We start from the raw sequence: 19,427 nt of genomic DNA on the forward strand, positions 1-19,427 counted from the left end.
ACTGACCCGTTAAGTAAGTGTACAGAAATTCGAACATCCTAGCTTGTGAGAGACATAACCCACAGTATACGATTTTGACAACCGCCTAGTGTAAGTTAAGAGTGGATCTACATTTTATTATCTGAAACGCCATCAAAATTTGTGCGTTTTCTTTGGGTCTCGTCGGTTTGGGGGGACAGTATACGCTCAGGGGAGTTGTCCGGAAGGTAAAGACGATTTCCTCAGAGACGATTTCCTCAGACGATTTCCTCAAAGAGTCCACCACCCAGATCTCACCGTGTTCATGTCTGACACAGCAGCATGGCATATCACCTGTTTGGGTAGAAGCTAGTACACCCAGTAACTTATTTATCCAGTGCAATTTAAACACCTTGGACTGAGAAAGCCAAAGTTATGTACTTCTGTTTGACCCACCAACCTACATACGAACGGTACACCTGATTTCCAGTACTCTATAAATGGAGGAACTCCTCTTTGCACTAGCGTGGTTGTCCAAATTTGTTCAATGGTCTCTGCCTACTGATCGCATGAAAAGGTAAATGCTTCCGAACAATGGCGCCGTTTCCAATAACTACCGGCTTTCTGCTTACAAATTGTTTTTCCCGCTTTTTCGGTTAATTTAGTCAAATTTGTTTTCATCCAAATGACGCTCACCCTGATGAATGAACGGACTAGGTTGATATCATAATCCTGGGAAACGTAAAGATGGGTAAAATAACTAGCAGAACCTTCATCATCCGCTTTTTCGTTAGAATAGTGCCAGAGAAGAGTGACGCAAAATTTGTCAAAACATTTCCAGTAAGAAATGCCTCATCATCAACAACATAACGTCAATACTCAACATTGACGCCACGCTGACATACAACCCTGATTTACTCGAAAGCTTTATTCAGAAGAAAACGATAAAACTGGACGGGGAAAGTTCTTAGTGCTAGCCTACCCCAATCAGTCCGAGTTTCCTACTCGGGCCTTCTGACAACAGTGCAGCCTTATCTTGCGGCGTCTCCACTCTCTTGCAGCGTTTCAACTCACACGGACTCAATCCCACAAGGCGAGTTGAATCGACAGTTTGCCGGCTTTTCACAACCTCTTTCATGCCTCTCTGCCAGGTCGAGAGTGTTCCATCCGTCTCTCTGAATGAGAAAAACAAATATAAGGAGAATTAAAGGAGGAAGTTTGTGCCAACTAAGAGAATCTCACATAGCTCAAAATGCACAAAGGAGAATCTATACGAAATAGTCGGTACAAATATTAATACCATGATGTGACATACAACCTAAATTCTTGACATCTACAATTTTTGTGCCGTAGAAATGACGAATAAACAAATTTCATGCTTACAATGCATGCTCTTTCGAACAAGGAATTTGAGAGATAGAATGTTAACAAAAAATCGGGATTAGAGACGTTGTACACTATATTTAGAGGAGAACCGGTTCCAAGTACGAGGCTGGAATGCCAGTTTTCAAAAGGAATCTCTCCATTTTAGTGGGGTGCATTGAATATACCAACAAGTTGTGGACAACTCCAACCCTGGAATGCGAAAAGCAATCTCGGTTTTAGGTAGGCACTAGGTCAGGTGCTATCTTGAAAACAAATGTGGAGTTCGCTAGCCTTACATTACAGCTTTTCAACTAATTTAGGCGAGTAATATTTAAACACTGCTTCGACCACCACGTACTGCTCGGCTCTAATATAAATCGTACGAACTTGTTCAATAAACTGTGTTATTGTTTGCCTTTGGGTTCTCATCCGACTATCACATATGGAAATACCGAAATGCACTTGATGAAACCTGTAGTCCTGTAACAATCCTACCTGACAATCGGTACTGAGTATTCGTCGTTGTGGATGCCTTGGGGAATGGATGAATTAAAGCACCTAAGGATAAGTTCCCTGCGTCATTTTTTCTGGCTCACTATCATTTCGTTTTTCCCTCACAAAAGGATACTGCGCTGCATTTACCACACAGCATGAGGGCTCAATTTGTGGTGCATTTTGCCAACTGGTCTGAACAGAGATGAAATTATCTTTCTTTGATTGAATGGCGCATCCTGTTTCGAATCGTCGATCTGAAGACGATGTGAATGAATAAGCGAACTTGTTCCACTCCAAATCAGTCCTGGACCAACTTGAACATGCGCATAGGTGAGGCGATGCTCGCTGAGTTTTTTATGGAATCGATCGTTCACGTCTGGAGTACCGTGAACACATATCAAGTTAGACAGAAAACACGTATGAACCAGTATGAATAACGAATGACACACTCGCACAAGTAGAAGAGCTCAAGTAGTTTCTCACATCTTGTCTAGATGCTTACTGTTACGTTAGTGAACAGCTCAAGCTGCTACGGCGGGGGTTTCCAAACTGAGAAAGAAGTTGTGGGGGAGGAGTAGTGACATGAATACTACAGGTTATGGGCTCGAACAAGTGATGACATGTTAAAAATGGATCGATTGTAATAAGTAGCACAGTGTTCAGCTGATAACAGGAAGTTTATTGGTTCGAATTTCATCATGTCTTTAAGCGTCGTTTACAGTTTCTGGTTCAAAATGAGGATAAAGCAGCTCCACAACGCTTCTCGATACAGGTAGCGTGTCGAATTGCGATTAACTATATGCTTTTTGGCATTTCATGTTAGATTGACCTAACTGATAGGACGATATCTCCATTACCGTGCATATACCATTACCTTTTTTCTGCATCTTTCAAAGTATGATCCATTTTAATGTTCCTTCTTGTGATAGTGCTTTGTGCAGTTTTCACCACAGTTAGACGAGCACAAAGACGGGTGGTTTTTTTGGCGCCGCACCGTGGTCGTTAAATGGGTCGAACTTCCGTTCTTTAGTTCCAAGGTTCCAAGCCAGGTGCAAGCAGTAATGACGAGCGCCGGTGCAAACGAAACAGCTGAATATTGCTGCGATAATTATGGATGAGGATGCAACAGTGTCTTGTAAACTGTATTACTTACTTATATGGTTACGCGTGCAGAAGGCCGAATTTCTATTCTAGCGTTATTCTGGAACTGAATTTCCTAACTAAATGGATGACCCGATTAGCTCCAAAAAAGAGGTTGTCGTAATGCCGAATTCAGTTCCGGATTGATTACTGCTAAATACAACGAATGGTTACCACAAAATGGTACCCACGAGTTTTTAGGTAAGCTATGCGACGGAATTCAAAGTAATTTCAAAAAAGCACATCCTTGATGTAGCTTTTATGAATGAATGGACTGAGGTAGCAAATGAGTTGAGCTTTTGACTTTGCAAATGACAGACTGTCATTCAAATTTAAATAGAAATCAAGTAAGCAGGAGGAGGAATAGTGGACAGAATTGGCCTAACCTTTTCTGGAATACTGGGAAGACAAACTTAGCCACGCAAAAAAGAATTCAACGCAGATGACACTGTAGACCTTGACACTGAACGAAGTGCAAAAGACGTTGATATCTTGAAAATCAGTTGGCATTTTTCAGGAGCCGTTCCCAACAGAGAGCAATTCTCGGAAGAAGCTACGAAAAGACAATCCCTGGAAAATATTTGAGCAGTAGTTTTCCTCTTATAAAAGATTACTTGGAAGAAATGATCAATTAGGCTCGATTAGATGAGTTTGTATGCGTATATATATATATATATATATATATACGCATACAAACTCATCTAATCGAGCCTAATTGATCATTTCTTCCAAGTAATCTTTTATAAGAGGAAAACTACTGCTCAAATATTTTCCAGGGATTGTCTTTTCGTAGCTTCTTCCGAGAATTGCTCTCTGTTGGGAACGGCTCCTGAAAAATGCCAACTGATTTTCAAGATATCAACGTCTTTTGCACTTCGTTCAGTGTCAAGGTCTACAGTGTCATCTGCGTTGAATTCTTTTTTGCGTGGCTAAGTTTGTCTTCCCAGTATTCCAGAAAAGGTTAGGCCAATTCTGTCCACTATTCCTCCTCCTGCTTACTTGATTTCTATTTAAATTTGAATGACAGTCTGTCATTTGCAAAGTCAAAAGCTCAACTCATTTGCTACCTCAGTCCATTCATTCATAAAAGCTACATCAAGGATGTGCTTTTTTGAAATTACTTTGAATTCCGTCGCATAGCTTACCTAAAAACTCGTGGGTACCATTTTGTGGTAACCATTCGTTGTATTTAGCAGTAATCAATCCGGAACTGAATTCGGCATTACGACAACCTCTTTTTTGGAGCTAATCGGGTCATCCATTTAGTTAGGAAATTCAGTTCCAGAATAACGCTAGAATAGAAATTCGGCCTTCTGCACGCGTAACCATATAAGTAAGTAATACAGTTTACAAGACACTGTTGCATCCTCATCCATAATTATCGCAGCAATATTCAGCTGTTTCGTTTGCACCGGCGCTCGTCATTACTGCTTGCACCTGGCTTGGAACCTTGGAACTAAAGAACGGAAGTTCGACCCATTTAACGACCACGGTGCGGCGCCAAAAAAACCACCCGTCTTTGTGCTCGTCTAACTGTGGTGAAAACTGCACAAAGCACTATCACAAGAAGGAACATTAAAATGGATCATACTTTGAAAGATGCAGAAAAAAGGTAATGGTATATGCACGGTAATGGAGATATCGTCCTATCAGTTAGGTCAATCTAACATGAAATGCCAAAAAGCATATAGTTAATCGCAATTCGACACGCTACCTGTATCGAGAAGCGTTGTGGAGCTGCTTTATCCTCATTTTGAACCAGAAACTGTAAACGACGCTTAAAGACATGATGAAATTCGAACCAATAAACTTCCTGTTATCAGCTGAACACTGTGCTACTTATTACAATCGATCCATTTTTAACATGTCATCACTTGTTCGAGCCCATAACCTGTAGTATTCATGTCACTACTCCTCCCCCACAACTATATATATATATATATATATATATATATATATATATATGAGAGTATTGTGACTTGTTTGTTTGAGAAAGGGTGCCTGGACAAAATTCGTTAGGGATCCACGTCAATTCTAAATACAAATTTGGTAGGGATGTGTATTAAGTAAGGGCTAGCGGTAATCCTCGAGCACCTTATGGAGTACACCACGGGAACAAGCAAACCCAGCTGCAAGGTCAGGTGTGTTAATACATGTCAAGAACCGCGTGAGAGACTGGCTTTCTGTGATAATGAGGAGGGCACCCACGATAATTTGAAATTTTTACTTTACGTCTATGTTTTTTTGCAAAATCTAGGGATGCCAATGCTATTGACAATGAGAACGGAGAGGTTACTGGGATAGTTGTGAAATTACATTCTCTGGGTAATGGGGATCCTACTTTGCGGCGGACATTCATGGGACCAGCTTGTGAAAAAATAACCTGGGACTTTAGGTTCACGTGAGTTTTACAAGCGTCAAACGACTGAATTGCCAGTTTGTTCAGCCTGTATTCGGAGTGTGAGGATGGTAGAAAGCTGTTTATCACGGCCAAGTTATGTGATAACTCACAGCAGTCAAGCAAACTTGCAGCGAAGTAAACTGAAATCTCAGTGGCGATTCTAAACCCGGTCACTTGACTTGAAGTAGATTTCATACCAAAAGCAATGTGTTGAACTGCAGTATATTCAAAGGTTGTCTACTAAAAATTTTTGGAACCATGAATTCCGAATGGGTCCAATCTTTCTTCAGTTGACCGAATTAGACAGCCATTAGATACGTGGACTAGTAGCTTAAAAATAGTTGATTGCCTTCACTCGGATCCACCGGCAGAGACAGCTGTCAGTTTGTCTTATCCAACAGTGTTAATGGGGTTTTGAACACCAGGCTAGTCTCTATGCGTTTTTTCAGCACGGTCCGTTTTGGATTTGGGCGAGCTGACAAATCTATCAGCTGAGCGGTATCGATTAGGAGGTCACATTGGGTCACTGAGCTTTTAACTGAGCACTCGTACGGGAAGTGGGCGGGGGGGGGGAAGAGGTGAAGAAAGCTCATTCGCATTCAGTTGAGTGGTGGTTTAACCAGTATATATGCCAAATGTGAGGGTGGGAGTGTGTAAAGTCCGCAGACAGCACAAACAACTAACCCATGCATGTGGAAAATAGGTTAGGCTGGTCCACTAACATTTTATCCTGTCGGCGGAGCGCGAGCGACGATCATGTTCGACGGGGCACACTCACCTGATGGATGAAACTACTCAATTCATTTAACGCTGCGGTGGTTCGCCAGCCATTCCAGACCCGAGTGGCTGTACTACAGTTAGACAGTTTCCAAAACTGCACAGATTGGAGGTTAATATGCCAGTCGACAGAAATGAAGGTGTATATGAGACGTAAAATTGAAATGGCACTACACGGTGGGTATATGCGTTCCCCCAGTGTTATAACAAAAAGAAAAAAACAAGTAATGGCGATAAGTAACGACCTTGTTTGGGTGTAGACAGGCCAACAGAGGGTAGAACTATGAGGAACTGGTTGTTATCTCTTAGGCCGGAAAAAACCGAAGATACGTTGAAGGTACGGAGGCAAATGAATTGTTCTACTGGACTGAAGATGGCATAATCAAAACTTTGTGGACATTGCACCGTGATGGTATGATGATATTTATGATGATATTTATCTGGGTGTGTCAAGGCCCCAGTTTCCAAGAATAAACTTGATATCTGTGTGAGCTGGATCGAAACTACAAGTCGGCCGGATTGATATTATCAGTGGCAAATACTAACATATCATCTATAACTAGCATGCAGTTAAAATGCCTAAAGGGTGTACCAAGCCGTTAAGATTCCAGTATAATCATGGTTTTCAGAAAAGGATCCGAGGAAAACCTAATACCAATACATTTCTATCGTCATATCCCACTACTGATGTTACGTTGAGCAGTGTATATGCACGTATTAATAGTTCTTTCGGATTGAGACTCTCGGAAGTAAACTGCAGAAAACCCAGTGAATAACTGGATATGTGAAAGTATGTCCCATTGTTTTGTCAAGTGTGTAAGTCACTTAAGTTGATTCCAGTACCATGGGAAAGGACTGTGCTTGTGGTTTGCGTTTAAGTAATATTAGGCCGTCGAACAATTGGATGGCTTTAAGAAGACAAGTTGGTTGCCTTTTAGTGAGCTCCGGTTGCTTGAAGCATTCTTGAGAACTCTACGTGACACATAAAGATGAAAGAGCTAATCAATCAAGTGAAAGCTTATCACACTTCTGTTCGAGTGCTTGTGGCGGAACGGTTAGAATTTCAACTACTGGCCAAAAGCTCGCGAATTCAGACTTCTCTGAGTTTCGTGAGACGCATCCTGCTGAACCGCTGTGCAGTGCTCCAGCAGAGTGACCTTACTAACGATGCGAAACATTAAATTAAAATTACTGAATCTATTCACGCTATCACTAATTGAAATGGATGCATTTCGGCTGAGGTTTCACAGTGTGTACTATGCACCATGAATGAGAAAAGATTGTTCGTCAATTTGAAAGGACAGCGCCATTCAATTGTTTATTTGAATGATCTGAATTTCACCCCATAGATTAACTGCACTCGACCGCCGTTCCGTACTCTCTACCACGAATCTCGGCCCACCATTGACCAAAATGACAGGTTCATTTTCACAGCCCAATAGGAAATTCCAATGTTCTATTGATTTCACTGCCAGTCCGAACTGAGTACTGTTCTAACCCATAAACTGCAGGTTTCCCTCTTTATGTATAAGTGACTTCGACCGTTCTGAACACTGCAGATAATTTGAAATTCTACTGAAGTTGATGTTCCCATGCTTGCTTTACTTACGTCATACTCCCAAACTTTAGGTTGAAAAACTTTACAGAAGCATTTCTCTTGTGGAGCTCCGAAAGATGCGGAAGATCCAGAGGAGCTGAAAATAATCATGACTGGGCCCAATCAGTTGGAACATGTGCTACTTCTGGTCTACCTCCGTGAAGGTGTCTCTAGAACTTACAAATAGCATCCTTTAGTTTGTGAACAAATAAATACAAAAGGCGAACGGTGTCACGCTATTACAAATGCACAGAGGTAATTTGGGACTCTAAAGACCACTGTATATTAATACAACGAAAGTTCGGTTGATAGTTTTGGAGATGTGGGATTAGTGCTGTTACGAATAAGGCCCGGCTACTTCTGAGGTCGAACTTTTCAGAGAACACTGTCCAATGGATATGCAAAGTGAAAAGTGATACGTTTACGTGGTGCAGCTTTGACACGCTTAACTGTAAATCTGTTTTATTCATCTGGGCTACTTTTTGTAGCTTGCCAACCTTCCGCCTTCTAAACCCTCCTCTTTAGTTGGTCCCTTCCCAATGAGACAACGTTTGTTAGTTTAATTAATTACTCTAGTACAACCAGATTCCCACGACGTTCCTCTTTTATTAGTCTAGCAAGAGTATGAAATGCCGGTCGATCGCATGGGGGTAGTCTAGACTGAATTCCGGGTGCGTACGTGTCGTATGCAACAACTCACAACTGACTCGGCTGACTCAACTTTCATATTGTTGTGTCGTTTAACGATTGGTCATGTACATTCTAACTGGTGAGCTCGGTACGCCATCCCGCTACCTGGGTTTAACGTGATTTGATAAACCCAATCGATTAAGGTTGAGTAAAACCGAACAGTCGATGACACATAGGTGCGTTGCACTCATATTTTTAGAGATTCGTGATGTATGGGATGACGAAACTCAGTAAACGGATGTGCCCGTTTAAGTTATCCAGTTTCCTACTATTCTGAGTCACTCCGATGTGGAATTACCTAACGGCTGCTATTTTTTCTCCGTAGGAGTACGCAAATATTGCATATCCGACCGAAGTTCAGTATGCTTCTGGTAGATGGAGAATAAGTGAGAGATTATATAGGCAGTTTCGTAGGGATCCTGTCCTGTAAACGAATTGCATAGGGTAAAGTGACTCTCAGTCTCATCGCTTAAATGGCTTTTCCTATCAGGCGGTTTTCAGAATAGTACGTGCTCAACAATCTGATGGGGAGTGGCAACCTGTCATAGGTCTGTACGGTCTGCGGAAAGCTCGAAAACAGAAAAACAGATTAGCATGGATTAACCGCAGACCAGCAGCCTGCTGATTAGTTTATTGTCACTTGTTAGATTGCCGCTAAATGATGATCTCCAGCAGAGCAGCATATGTACCCTTTGGGGGCACTGATCAGCTAGCAAGTAGTCATTTTAGAGGTGCTCTTGCTTTTATTTAGAAGTTAAATTTATATTAGTATATTGAGTAAGTTATTGTGTGGCCTTTCATTATTACGAGACCGTTTTACGTGCCGCAACACAAATTTCTCCGAGAATTTTATTCTCCATTAAGGTTGTTGAGGGAAAGTTCAGTCGTTGGCGCAGATTCAACGCATCTTATCAGCTGGACCCTTGACCAAGCTTCACCCACTAATCGCACTCACGAATCTGTGCAAGTTTGTTTATTGGCCATGACATGCGAGGTTGCGATTTTATCTCTTTTAAAGCCTTCCACCCTGACCTATTAAACAAAGCACGCACAAAATAGTAATTACTATTCGTTTACTCCCCTACAACAAGCCCCAATCCCTTAACCATAGAAACAAAAAGTTGGAATCGCTCTTTAGTTGTTGTGAGCGGATATGACACGATAGCAGTACCATTCAGAAATATATCTGCTACGACTGATTCAAATAAGAACTTCATTGTTATTCCATCTGTCTGCTGATGGATATTTCTACTCAACAGAGAACTGTGCGTCTGTCGTGCAGCGTAGCACTTGCCCTTAACAGAAGATATGATCAAAACCGAACTGATTTTAAACAACTGGTACACATTTTTTGATGTAATCATTGTTTTCCAATTCCTTAGTGCAGTCAGTTAGCTGAATTTGCACTTTTTATGAAACTCCCTCTTTTTTCCTGAGAATATTTAGTTTAGCCGGACAAGACTTGAGATCATTCGCTAAGGCAGTTAGTTTTATCCAGAGACTTGGACGATATTGACCCTTCCACTGTGATGCAGCCAATTTCCGAACTGGATTCATGTGCGTCGGAAACCAAAACCAGGACCAATGTGTGTACATGGCCGGCTCAAGGGGACCAAGGGACGACCAAAAAACGAAGACGACGGCCTCCAGTAAAACCACAGGTCTATCCAAGATCCGATGATTTGGCGAGGTTGGCTGGGTTGCACTTTGATTAGCGCTTTGGTTCCGTGTCTGTCATTATCCGACACCGGACCATTGGGGGGGGGGGGTTCGAGGGGTTTTTGGTTCCGTGGCTGGTATTATCCCGCACCGGCCCCTTCGGGGGGGGGGGGGTTCGAGGTGTTTTTTCTGATAGTTTCGTGGGATTTCTTAATCCAATAGCTTCTCGATGGTTAGGCAAGGTGTACGCCTTTTGTGTGGACCGGAAAAACGCAATGAAACGCAGGGACGCACAAGTATGTGGTCGGAGTCCACGCGGGTACTCCAGAGGGAGCAGCGAGCAATGATTGACCCCCCACCGCCGTTTACTGATGTCATTTCGGTCATTTTTGGATTCAGGACTGGTTCCTCGGTGGGCACTCCAGTATAAAGCGATTTCCGCCGTTTTGTAAATTGACATTGCGAAAGACAGTCTGTGATCAACACACACCTGAAGCAGTCTCTCTCTGTTGTCCTTGCTTTTCGTATCCAGCCCAAGAAGACCACACAGTTAGAGCTCAACGGCGCTTAGGCTACACACCTGAGTGCACTAGCAACCGCGAAGTGTCGATAACGATTGACGGATTTCATGAATAGTGCACCGTTGTATTTTTGCCGCTATGCCAAAATTGCTTCAGAACATAACAAATGATGGTTTAGCGCCAAGTTTGAGGACATCCATGGAAGTTGTATCAGGAAGTTCAGGAGTAACTACCATAAAGAGGTAAATCAATGCGTTTTCGACCGTCAAATTCAAATATGGGATTGGCATTCCACATAATCATTTATACCACCCTAACATAGAGGTATTTAGGCCATCACCAGTTCATCTGGGCTTGATCAAAGACGCTCTTTCTCATCTGTTTGGTAGTGTTCGAGTACAAACAGGTGAAACTTTCCATTTTATTGCCTCAAAAGACACTGTTTAATTTTGCGAAACAAGTTCACTGTATGTTAGTGTTTGATTGATGGGGAGATATTGACGAACTCTTAAAATTTAAATTGCGGTTTCACCTTGCATATCACGCCACTGTGCACGGAAAATTTGGGGGGCACTGATCATCCTTGCTAGGAATCATCAGCGGTGTGCCCCTGACGAATTTCTGACGGGCTTCAAAATTGCTTGGCCATGAGCGGCTGATCAGCAATGTAATAAACTCGCACTTATGCGGGTTTTGGTGCTTCTCGGCTCTTAAACATAACAGAATTGAATATTGATCGAGATTTTAAAACTCCCTAATGGTGCCATCAAATTACAAGTGTTCCTAGCGAAACACTCATTTGCAAACTAATTTGGTTTTTCGTGAGACACACCTGAAACCCAGCTGAATCTCTCATTTGTGATGTTTCCAGGCAACTGAATGTGCTGCACCGGGTAGCCTCATGTTTCAGTCTCTAGGATATTCGAGATATCACGATACATAAGTATTTTTGTAACGCACTAGTCATACATAAGGTTGCAAATGAGTGTACTTCTCTAATTTCGTGCAATTTGGTTTCAAGTAGAACAAACTAGAACATAAGGTTGACGGAAACTCGAGGACTGCGCCTACCTGATGAGCCCGAAGAAGGGCGAAACCGGTCGTGGGCTGTCGATGGATTTTCAGCAGCCTTATGAGTAGTGCATTACAAATACAAGTGTTCTCATTAGGAACGAAAACCTCTCATAGGTCACACAGGTTCTCCACCAGATATGTCACTCAAGGAGCCAGCTAATCACTGAGCACGTGATATAAATCTCATGATTGAAAAATGGGTGACGGTATATCGCTGCTTTGGTATTGATTCCGGTCAGTATTCCTAATTGCCAACTACATTAAAGTGAGTTAATCAAATATCTTGACTGACCTCGCTTATTATGTTTCCATCGAAAAAAGAGGATTCAGACTGGTAGTATGACAAAAATAAAAAAACATTTGCTTACACTCGCTATTTGGCACACTGCTCTAATAATATAGACGAACAAAGATATTAAACAGCAAACAGCATTACTGCAAGATGACTGGGAAACCAAAAGTGTGCTTATAATTCATTCCTTCTTTGCAACTAGGATCCTCGTTGTAAAGGCTATTCTGAAAGCTAAATACGTTCTTACCATTCTTTGATTTCAGTTAAAACCCAACGATGATTATATGGAGTTGGTGAAGCAAACACACTGAAACTCGACATCTGGATTCTACCTTGAATGTGAATAAGCCATGAGTTAACTAGTCGAGGCACACCATTTTTCCACTTGCTGCTGAAACCCGCAACCTTCAATAATTTCAAGTTGATATGAATCCAACCATCACAAAACCAGCCGGATTTTAAAAGCAGTCGTGTGTTAAAGTGGAGAAATCGGTTCAGACTATGCATCTACAACCTGCGTGTAGACGTCAAGTGCAAGTGCAGACAAAACAGCAGGGGAAAATATCGATCACTGAAAAAGAGTCAGATGATGTAGTCATTAGTGCCAACCGATTTCTGGCGAGTAAGATAGAACAAAACGCATATCGATTTCGTTGATCAGAGCTGGTCACTAGCGATTAGGCGATTCACGTCCTTAAATTGTGTTTCCTCTTAGACCAGAATGACAGTAAGAACAGACAAAATGCTATCGGTTAAATAGATCTTAGTTCGATTAAAAGATACAACCCAACGCATACATGTCTAACGGTATTCTGACATCTTTTGGTTTCTCATACAATTGTGTAAAACTGGTTTAAATTTACAAGTACTGATTTAAGTTTGGCAAGTGATTTGAGGCCATAGAGTAGTTAAGAGATACACTTTCCAGCCTTCTAAGCACCCTGCAGGTGGACTAGATTCCATCTTATCTTGTTACTTTATCAGTTGTCCGATTAGGCAACTAACTGGTTCAACCAAGCCTTAACGTTGTATGTTGAAGATACATACAATTTGTGTCGTTGGAGGTTATTGTCTGAGTCACTGCCAGAGCTGTTGGTAAAGTATACTATACGTTTCGTCCCCTTAAAGGATTAGTCCACTGCAAAAGGAAAACTGAAGCATGGTTCTTTCTTTGAAACTGCTACATTAGTTCCGTATTATAGCTTCAGTTATAGTCAGTTAATAAGTCATAGATGTACCCATTTTTATGTTCCACAACCTCAAAACAGTTGACCAAGATTTTGACAATACCCAAACTTGTGATCTCGCTATATCAGTGAGCGGTGAACGTGAACGGATACCGTTTCATCTGCTTCGAATTGCAGAAACTGGTCTATACAGAGAGAGATACGACTGGCATTGTTTACGTGTCAATGAACCATTCCGGGATGGGGCCACATTATCCTGCTTCAAATTACGTGTGACATTAGTACGTAAGTGAGCGGAACCGAGCGTTAAACTCTGAATGAATAGCAATTTACTTGAACGCCATCGACATATCAGCTTGTACTAATCAATGTCAAACAGTTCTCGCTAAAATATCCAGTTCCACCGTGCTGATATACGCGTTTACCAGAACTGGTCCAGTGGTGCACTACTACACACCTATATGACAGAACTTTCTGTATAGCCAGAATTGCACATTCGTGGTGTGCCGAAATGAAGGGTCTTACCAGAGCGCTAGACAGGGTTGAAATTCCCTGCTTCATGCCGATTATATAAATACAGATAAAGTTGACTGGTGAGTCGTACATCTGTGATTTTATCGACCCGAAGGCTTCTGAAATAAAAACTCTTCGACAGCTCCCCGTTGGTTTTGGCTTCACGGGGTTTATTGGGTTGGTGTGGTCCCAGTAACCCATACATTTTACTTGAACACCAAATTGTACGCAAGGGGTGAAAAGCACTTGTTTGCGACATAAGCTGTTGTTACTTGGTAACTCAGATTAACCGCGGGTGAATTTTTCATTTATGATATTCCTCACCTGAATACGCTTAATAACGGCCTCATGTTTCTGTGGCACAACAGTGAAGATGCCGAAGTTTATTTGATCGAAATCACACCAATTATATGGTTGATGAACTCTTCTGAACGGGCACCACCGGTTTTGCTTGGTAACTGATTTAGCTGGAATTCATTCGAGTTTTTCATTGGCGCTGACTAAATTTGCAAATCAGTGTATTTCTTCAATGAATTCATAATTTGTCGCTTCTGCTTCTTGTTGCTTGGTGTGATAATCTTTTTGACTTCTCTTTGTACTCCTGTTAGTTTGTGTCAAGTAACCACACATGAGTTGTTTTCTGGCCTCCTTCTATCATTTGACTTCCTCACACTCAGGCAGTAGCTTACTGGGAACACTGGCTAAATTCTCCAGGTGGTAGCTTGGAAAGTGAGTATCTGACAGCCTTTCCAAGAACGGATCCAGGTGGTAGGTTAGGAACACGAGTACATTGTAATCTGTGTAGACACGTGTGGCTTCATCGTTGCTTCTAGGCTATTTGGATAGCCAAGTTAATCGTTCCCATGAATCGCTCAATATTTCCAAGAATAGCAGGTTCTGCTTCACGTGCAACACAAAATTGACTGTTATACTCATTGTACCTTGCTATATGGAGTGACTGTACTTAGGCACGAAACGGAGTGAGATTAAGGACAACTTTTCTTGAACAGGTTCTTTCTAGCTTGGATTATTGAGCAACGATGACCTAAGCTAGCCAAAAACTAAACAACGTTGTCAATCACTTGTGACCTGTGGGCTATTTACGGTATAGTCGATTTGTACATTCCAGCACCAGAGACAAGATGGCACGTGGACACCTGCATGCGGATGGTCCGGTGTTCAGTACTTACATTTAATCAAAGTGTGCTTACTCTGGTATCCTGTGATATTTTTAATGCTACGTGCGGTTGCACAGCCGCACAGTCGTGAGACAAAAACGTGAAGCTGGTCTGTCCATCGGTGGAAGTGAAAAATTCAACTACCCTAAATGACTTGTAGCATGCTGAAACATCAACAACTATCTGTAGGTTCCATTTAAAGGGACTGGATTAAACAATCATAGTTTGTAAGCAACTAACCTCAAAGAAACTCTTTGTCACTCTTTGGTGGAAAAACAACTAACCAACACGACAGAAAATTTAGCGTCTGGTGTGTGTTATTTGAATGTCAATCTAATTTTGACGGGAAACTCACCTGGAACCCAGCTACGTCTCTCGTTTATGATGTTCTCAAGCAACTGGATAAGCAGCATCAGGCCGTCTCAAGCTTCAGTTGGTAAGACATTCGAGAAATCGCAGAACAATGTGTAGATGTAGTGCATTGCTCATAAGGTTTTTGAAACTCGTTTACAGCCCACGACCTTTTTCGCTCTTCCTGAGGATCGTCAGGTAGGCGTAACCCTGAGATTCCGTCAACCCTATGTTCTGTAGAGCCTAAATAACACACATTTCGAAAAATACCCTCATTTTCTTGTCGATTTCGCTTTGACGGGAGACTCACCGGGAACCCAGCTGATTCAATTAGTTATTCACGTGAGGACTGCTGAATTGCTAAAACCTAATGGAGTGCCAGCTGCTTGCCGTGAGTGTTTGTCAATCACCTAGGATCTGGACTGGTTCAACCGTTAAATTAGCTTCTAGTTTGGTGTGAGTAAGAAAGCAGTTGTTTGTTTCTCCGGCTGGTACACTGTGCTGATAATGGCTGACAAGGATGTGTTGGAATCTTTCCTCGGAGATCATTGTTCAGGCTCATACCTGGCATTTAGCTGATGTGTCCAGTTAAGTCTACGGTTAGATCAATCCGAATGGATAGAAGTCACCTCATCGTTGCGGTTGAAAAAGGTTCAATGCGCTTTAATTTCTAGGATCTAAGTTAATGAAATACCAAAGTATGCTTCCAAGCATACATGGGTCGCTGAACTGGCTCTATTCAGAACCGTCGAAGAGCCATCCATGAAACGATTCATTCGCCGAAGCCATTGCTCAGACATATTCAAAAAGCCAGCATCCTGCACCGGTTGTTGTCGGCCTACAAAATTGGCAGGACTTGGTTCCAGAAGTACCTACAAATCACTAAAAAAGACGCGAGCTTTCAATATAATAATCCCATTTAGACCCCGCTATCAAAACGCTTCACTCAAATCCATGTAGGGCCTGAAAAGTTGTCTTCAGGGGAAAGAAATAAAGACAAACTTTTCGTAGGAAGTAGTCCTTTTTCTGGTCCACTTCATTCACACGAAGCTGCTTGTACTGCATCTCGTGAAAAAATAGTTATATTATAGTAATAACAACAATGCATTGGTGCTGAGGGGCACAAAGCGTTATATAATTCCGTGGAAAACTCATTAAAAGTTGCAGTATTTCTCGGAGGAGATATCTGCTGACGAATGATGCCACGAACTACGGGGCATAGATTAGAAAGACAAGTGAGTTATTCAAATATATTGGATAGAAAAGATGGAACTAACTGGGATTTATAGTGAAATCATTAGAACGGGGAGATTCTCAACTCTTGGAAGTGTTTAACATGGAACGTAGTCGATATGCCCTTCTATTACAAGAATCCTATTTAACATACCGAGTTTGCTGTGGTCGGAAAACAGGAGCACATTTGGAAGCCCACTCAGTGTGAACTCGACCTTTTCATAGCAACTGGCGTTAAAGTAGAATAGAAAGAAATTTGCCGATCAAATCAGAGATCGGTCAGCTTACCTTCAAGGGCCACGCCTACCTGACCAACTTCAAGCGGGGTGCGTGGGCTGTCTGCGGATTTTGAGCAGTCGTCCCACACTAATGATATTGAACTTTGTTTGGCCTTGAAATGGGAAGTTTCTGTAAGCGATACATGAGCCAAATAGACACAACTGTGTGTTTTACGTCCAAGTAGGGACTGACCAAGTACTGTGGAGTACGGGATTGAGAGATTATTGAGGAACATGCCTCGAATGTGTGTGATGCCCGAACGAAGTAGTGTGGCCTCTTGAAGCAGGTAGATCTATAAGTGTTTATTTTTCTGTTTATTTCTCTAAGGTTTCCCTAAATCAGTATGTCTAAATTTGATAAATAAATAAAATTATCGATTAGCAAAATACACTTATTTGCAAACCAATTTGGATGTATGAAAACCCTACCGGGAACCCACATGAAACTCTGGGTTTTACATTGTCGCCAGAATTATTGACAGAGGCACACTGGTAACGAATCACGAGTGTTTAACAAATGAATGCTGTTGAATTCAGTTCTGAATGCATGAAAATATTTCTGTGCTTTGACCACCAAAGCATGCTTGTTACTTCGAACTAGCGCACCCAATTTTTATGGTTGATAAATTGAAAAAAACTCTAAATGGGTCATGGTTTTCCAAGTGAAAATGTATCTAGATGAACTCACCGTGTCGAAACGAATCACCCAGTTGAGGAGCATGTCTGGAGAAGAACTCTACGCGCAGGACAGAAGTGCAGCGCATTTCCGTTTGAGCACAGGCAGCGAGTGGGTACAACCAGCTACTTCCAGTAGTATCTGCTCCCTGCCCTGAATGAACTCGCCTGTTAATAGTACGTCCATATTGGATCTCCCCCCATCAAATGCGTGAGCACTTGATATACATCTGTCAGCAAACAGCCCATCACCGATTCTGTCGAGATATGAAACATATCGCTGGATTTCCTTATCTACTTGTCATCTGTTCTATAGTTCTTGATATTTTCTCAAATAGAGTTGTGACGTTCCTGGAACAACACCGAAGCACTTGCATCTAGACAGACAGGAGTTTACGAGAATTCTGACAGATTTGCTTGATTTCCGGTGGACGGATCGAGCTTTGTGTTGGATAGGATTCGGTTTCCTTTCAAGATGGACCAATGGTTAAGTGATGAACAGAAGCTAATGGATAGTGTGACAACCATCCCTAATGGAAATCAGTTGCACAATGAACATCTCCAATAAGAAAAGCGCAATAATAATGGTTTACACTGGGCCATTATTGATTGGCAATGCTCCACGGAACATGTTCCAGTAGAAATGAATATAATAACAGACGTAATACACTACTCATAGGGTTGCTGAAAATTTTTCGACAACTCACGACCGGTTTCACCCTTCTTGAGGCTCACCAGGTAAGCACAGTCTATGCATGTATCGTGATATCTTAAATATCGTACCAACTTAAACATGAGGCGGCCTGGTGCAGCAAATTCAGTTGCCTGGAAGCACCACAAACGAGAAACTCAGCTGGGTTCCAAGTGAGCCTCCCGCACAACCAAATTTGATTGCAAATGAGTGTATTTTGATGAATATGATGTTTTTAACCGAGGTGCAACCAATTTTGTGACAGCTTTCTCGTTCCTCTTTTCCGTCATCTAAAAAGCTTATATTGCTACTACAGGAATACTTGTATCTTCCCAACGGCATGTTCTGTGGGCCAATTTTCATAATCAATTCAGACTGAGACAACTCACGGTAAACTGAATAACATGTTTACGCAGTTATATTGATTTTTGAAGTAAGTACACTTGACTGTCAGTTGTGTCATGGAACTGACTGCAGTCTTTGTGATGGTTCGATCTGGTTGAGTGAGTGCATGAATGGAAAACAACCAAGGCGCTTGTCAAAATCGAGCATCAAATCCAGATTGACTTCACTTGCAAAGAAATCTGCGCGTACTCTGTACGGAAGCATAACTATAAACCCTGTGGATCCTTAGGATATCACCTTTGTACGTACAATGAAATGCAGAGAATATACTTGTTTATGTAAAACCGGGCTCATCTCCTCAATCAATTAATCAATGAAACGATGAACATGTCAACGAGCCAGTCAACCAATTAATCGATCGATCGGTTAACCAGACATTTGTTTCCTATTTTGTCCGGTGAGCCGAGCAATTTGGTTGCGATCTCTTTGTCACGCCCGAGGTGACGTCATCAGTGCGTGCTAAGTTGGGGGTGTGTAATAACGGTATTTTCTCAGCTTAGTTCTCGGTATAAGTCTTCCAAGCTAGCGTTCCCAACAAAACAACCACCAAAGGTGCAAAACGTTTATTACCGCTCGAAACCATATCGAAAACACATGCACCACACGTCGCGGCGACAACATTCTGGAAATTCTGACACCTGGATTTATCACTGGCAAACAGTATCCGGCGGATACTGGATCATGATGGCTTTTGGGTCCAAACGTTCGTCCAGTCGGAGCTGGCATTGATGTTGTCCAACCACGTGCGAGATAGGCTTCTTGGCTGTAGCAGCAACTGAGTGCGAGCGGCTAAGCCTTATGGATGCAGAATCCCGCCTAACCTGGTGCCCTGTAGTTCGTCGGTAAGCTACCAACATCTACCTCTATATCAACTAACCAGGTGTTCAAGGGGGCAGTCGGTAATCCTACCCAAAGTACTTGAATTATTTCTTCTCTTTCTATTTCGC

General features: G+C 42.0%; 1 protein-coding gene across 1 annotated transcript in view; it reads right to left on the minus strand.

The window, feature by feature from the left end:
• Positions 1 to 11,369: 11,369 nt before the first annotated feature.
• Positions 11,370 to 19,427, minus strand: part of T265_07973 (hypothetical protein) — a gene marked incomplete at both ends in the record, with an annotated part of 11,368 nt that continues 3,310 nt past the window's right edge. Inside the window, 3 exons of the mRNA XM_009173650.1 lie at positions 11,370 to 11,516; positions 15,915 to 16,070; positions 18,120 to 18,209. Of these exons, the coding sequence (XP_009171914.1) occupies positions 11,370 to 11,516; positions 15,915 to 16,070; positions 18,120 to 18,209 (393 nt within the window). The remainder of the gene's footprint in view (positions 11,517 to 15,914; positions 16,071 to 18,119; positions 18,210 to 19,427) is intronic.

This window comes from Opisthorchis viverrini, assembly GCF_000715545.1.
Source record: "Opisthorchis viverrini unplaced genomic scaffold opera_v5_192, whole genome shotgun sequence".
Lineage (NCBI taxonomy): Eukaryota > Metazoa > Platyhelminthes > Trematoda > Opisthorchiida > Opisthorchiidae > Opisthorchis > Opisthorchis viverrini.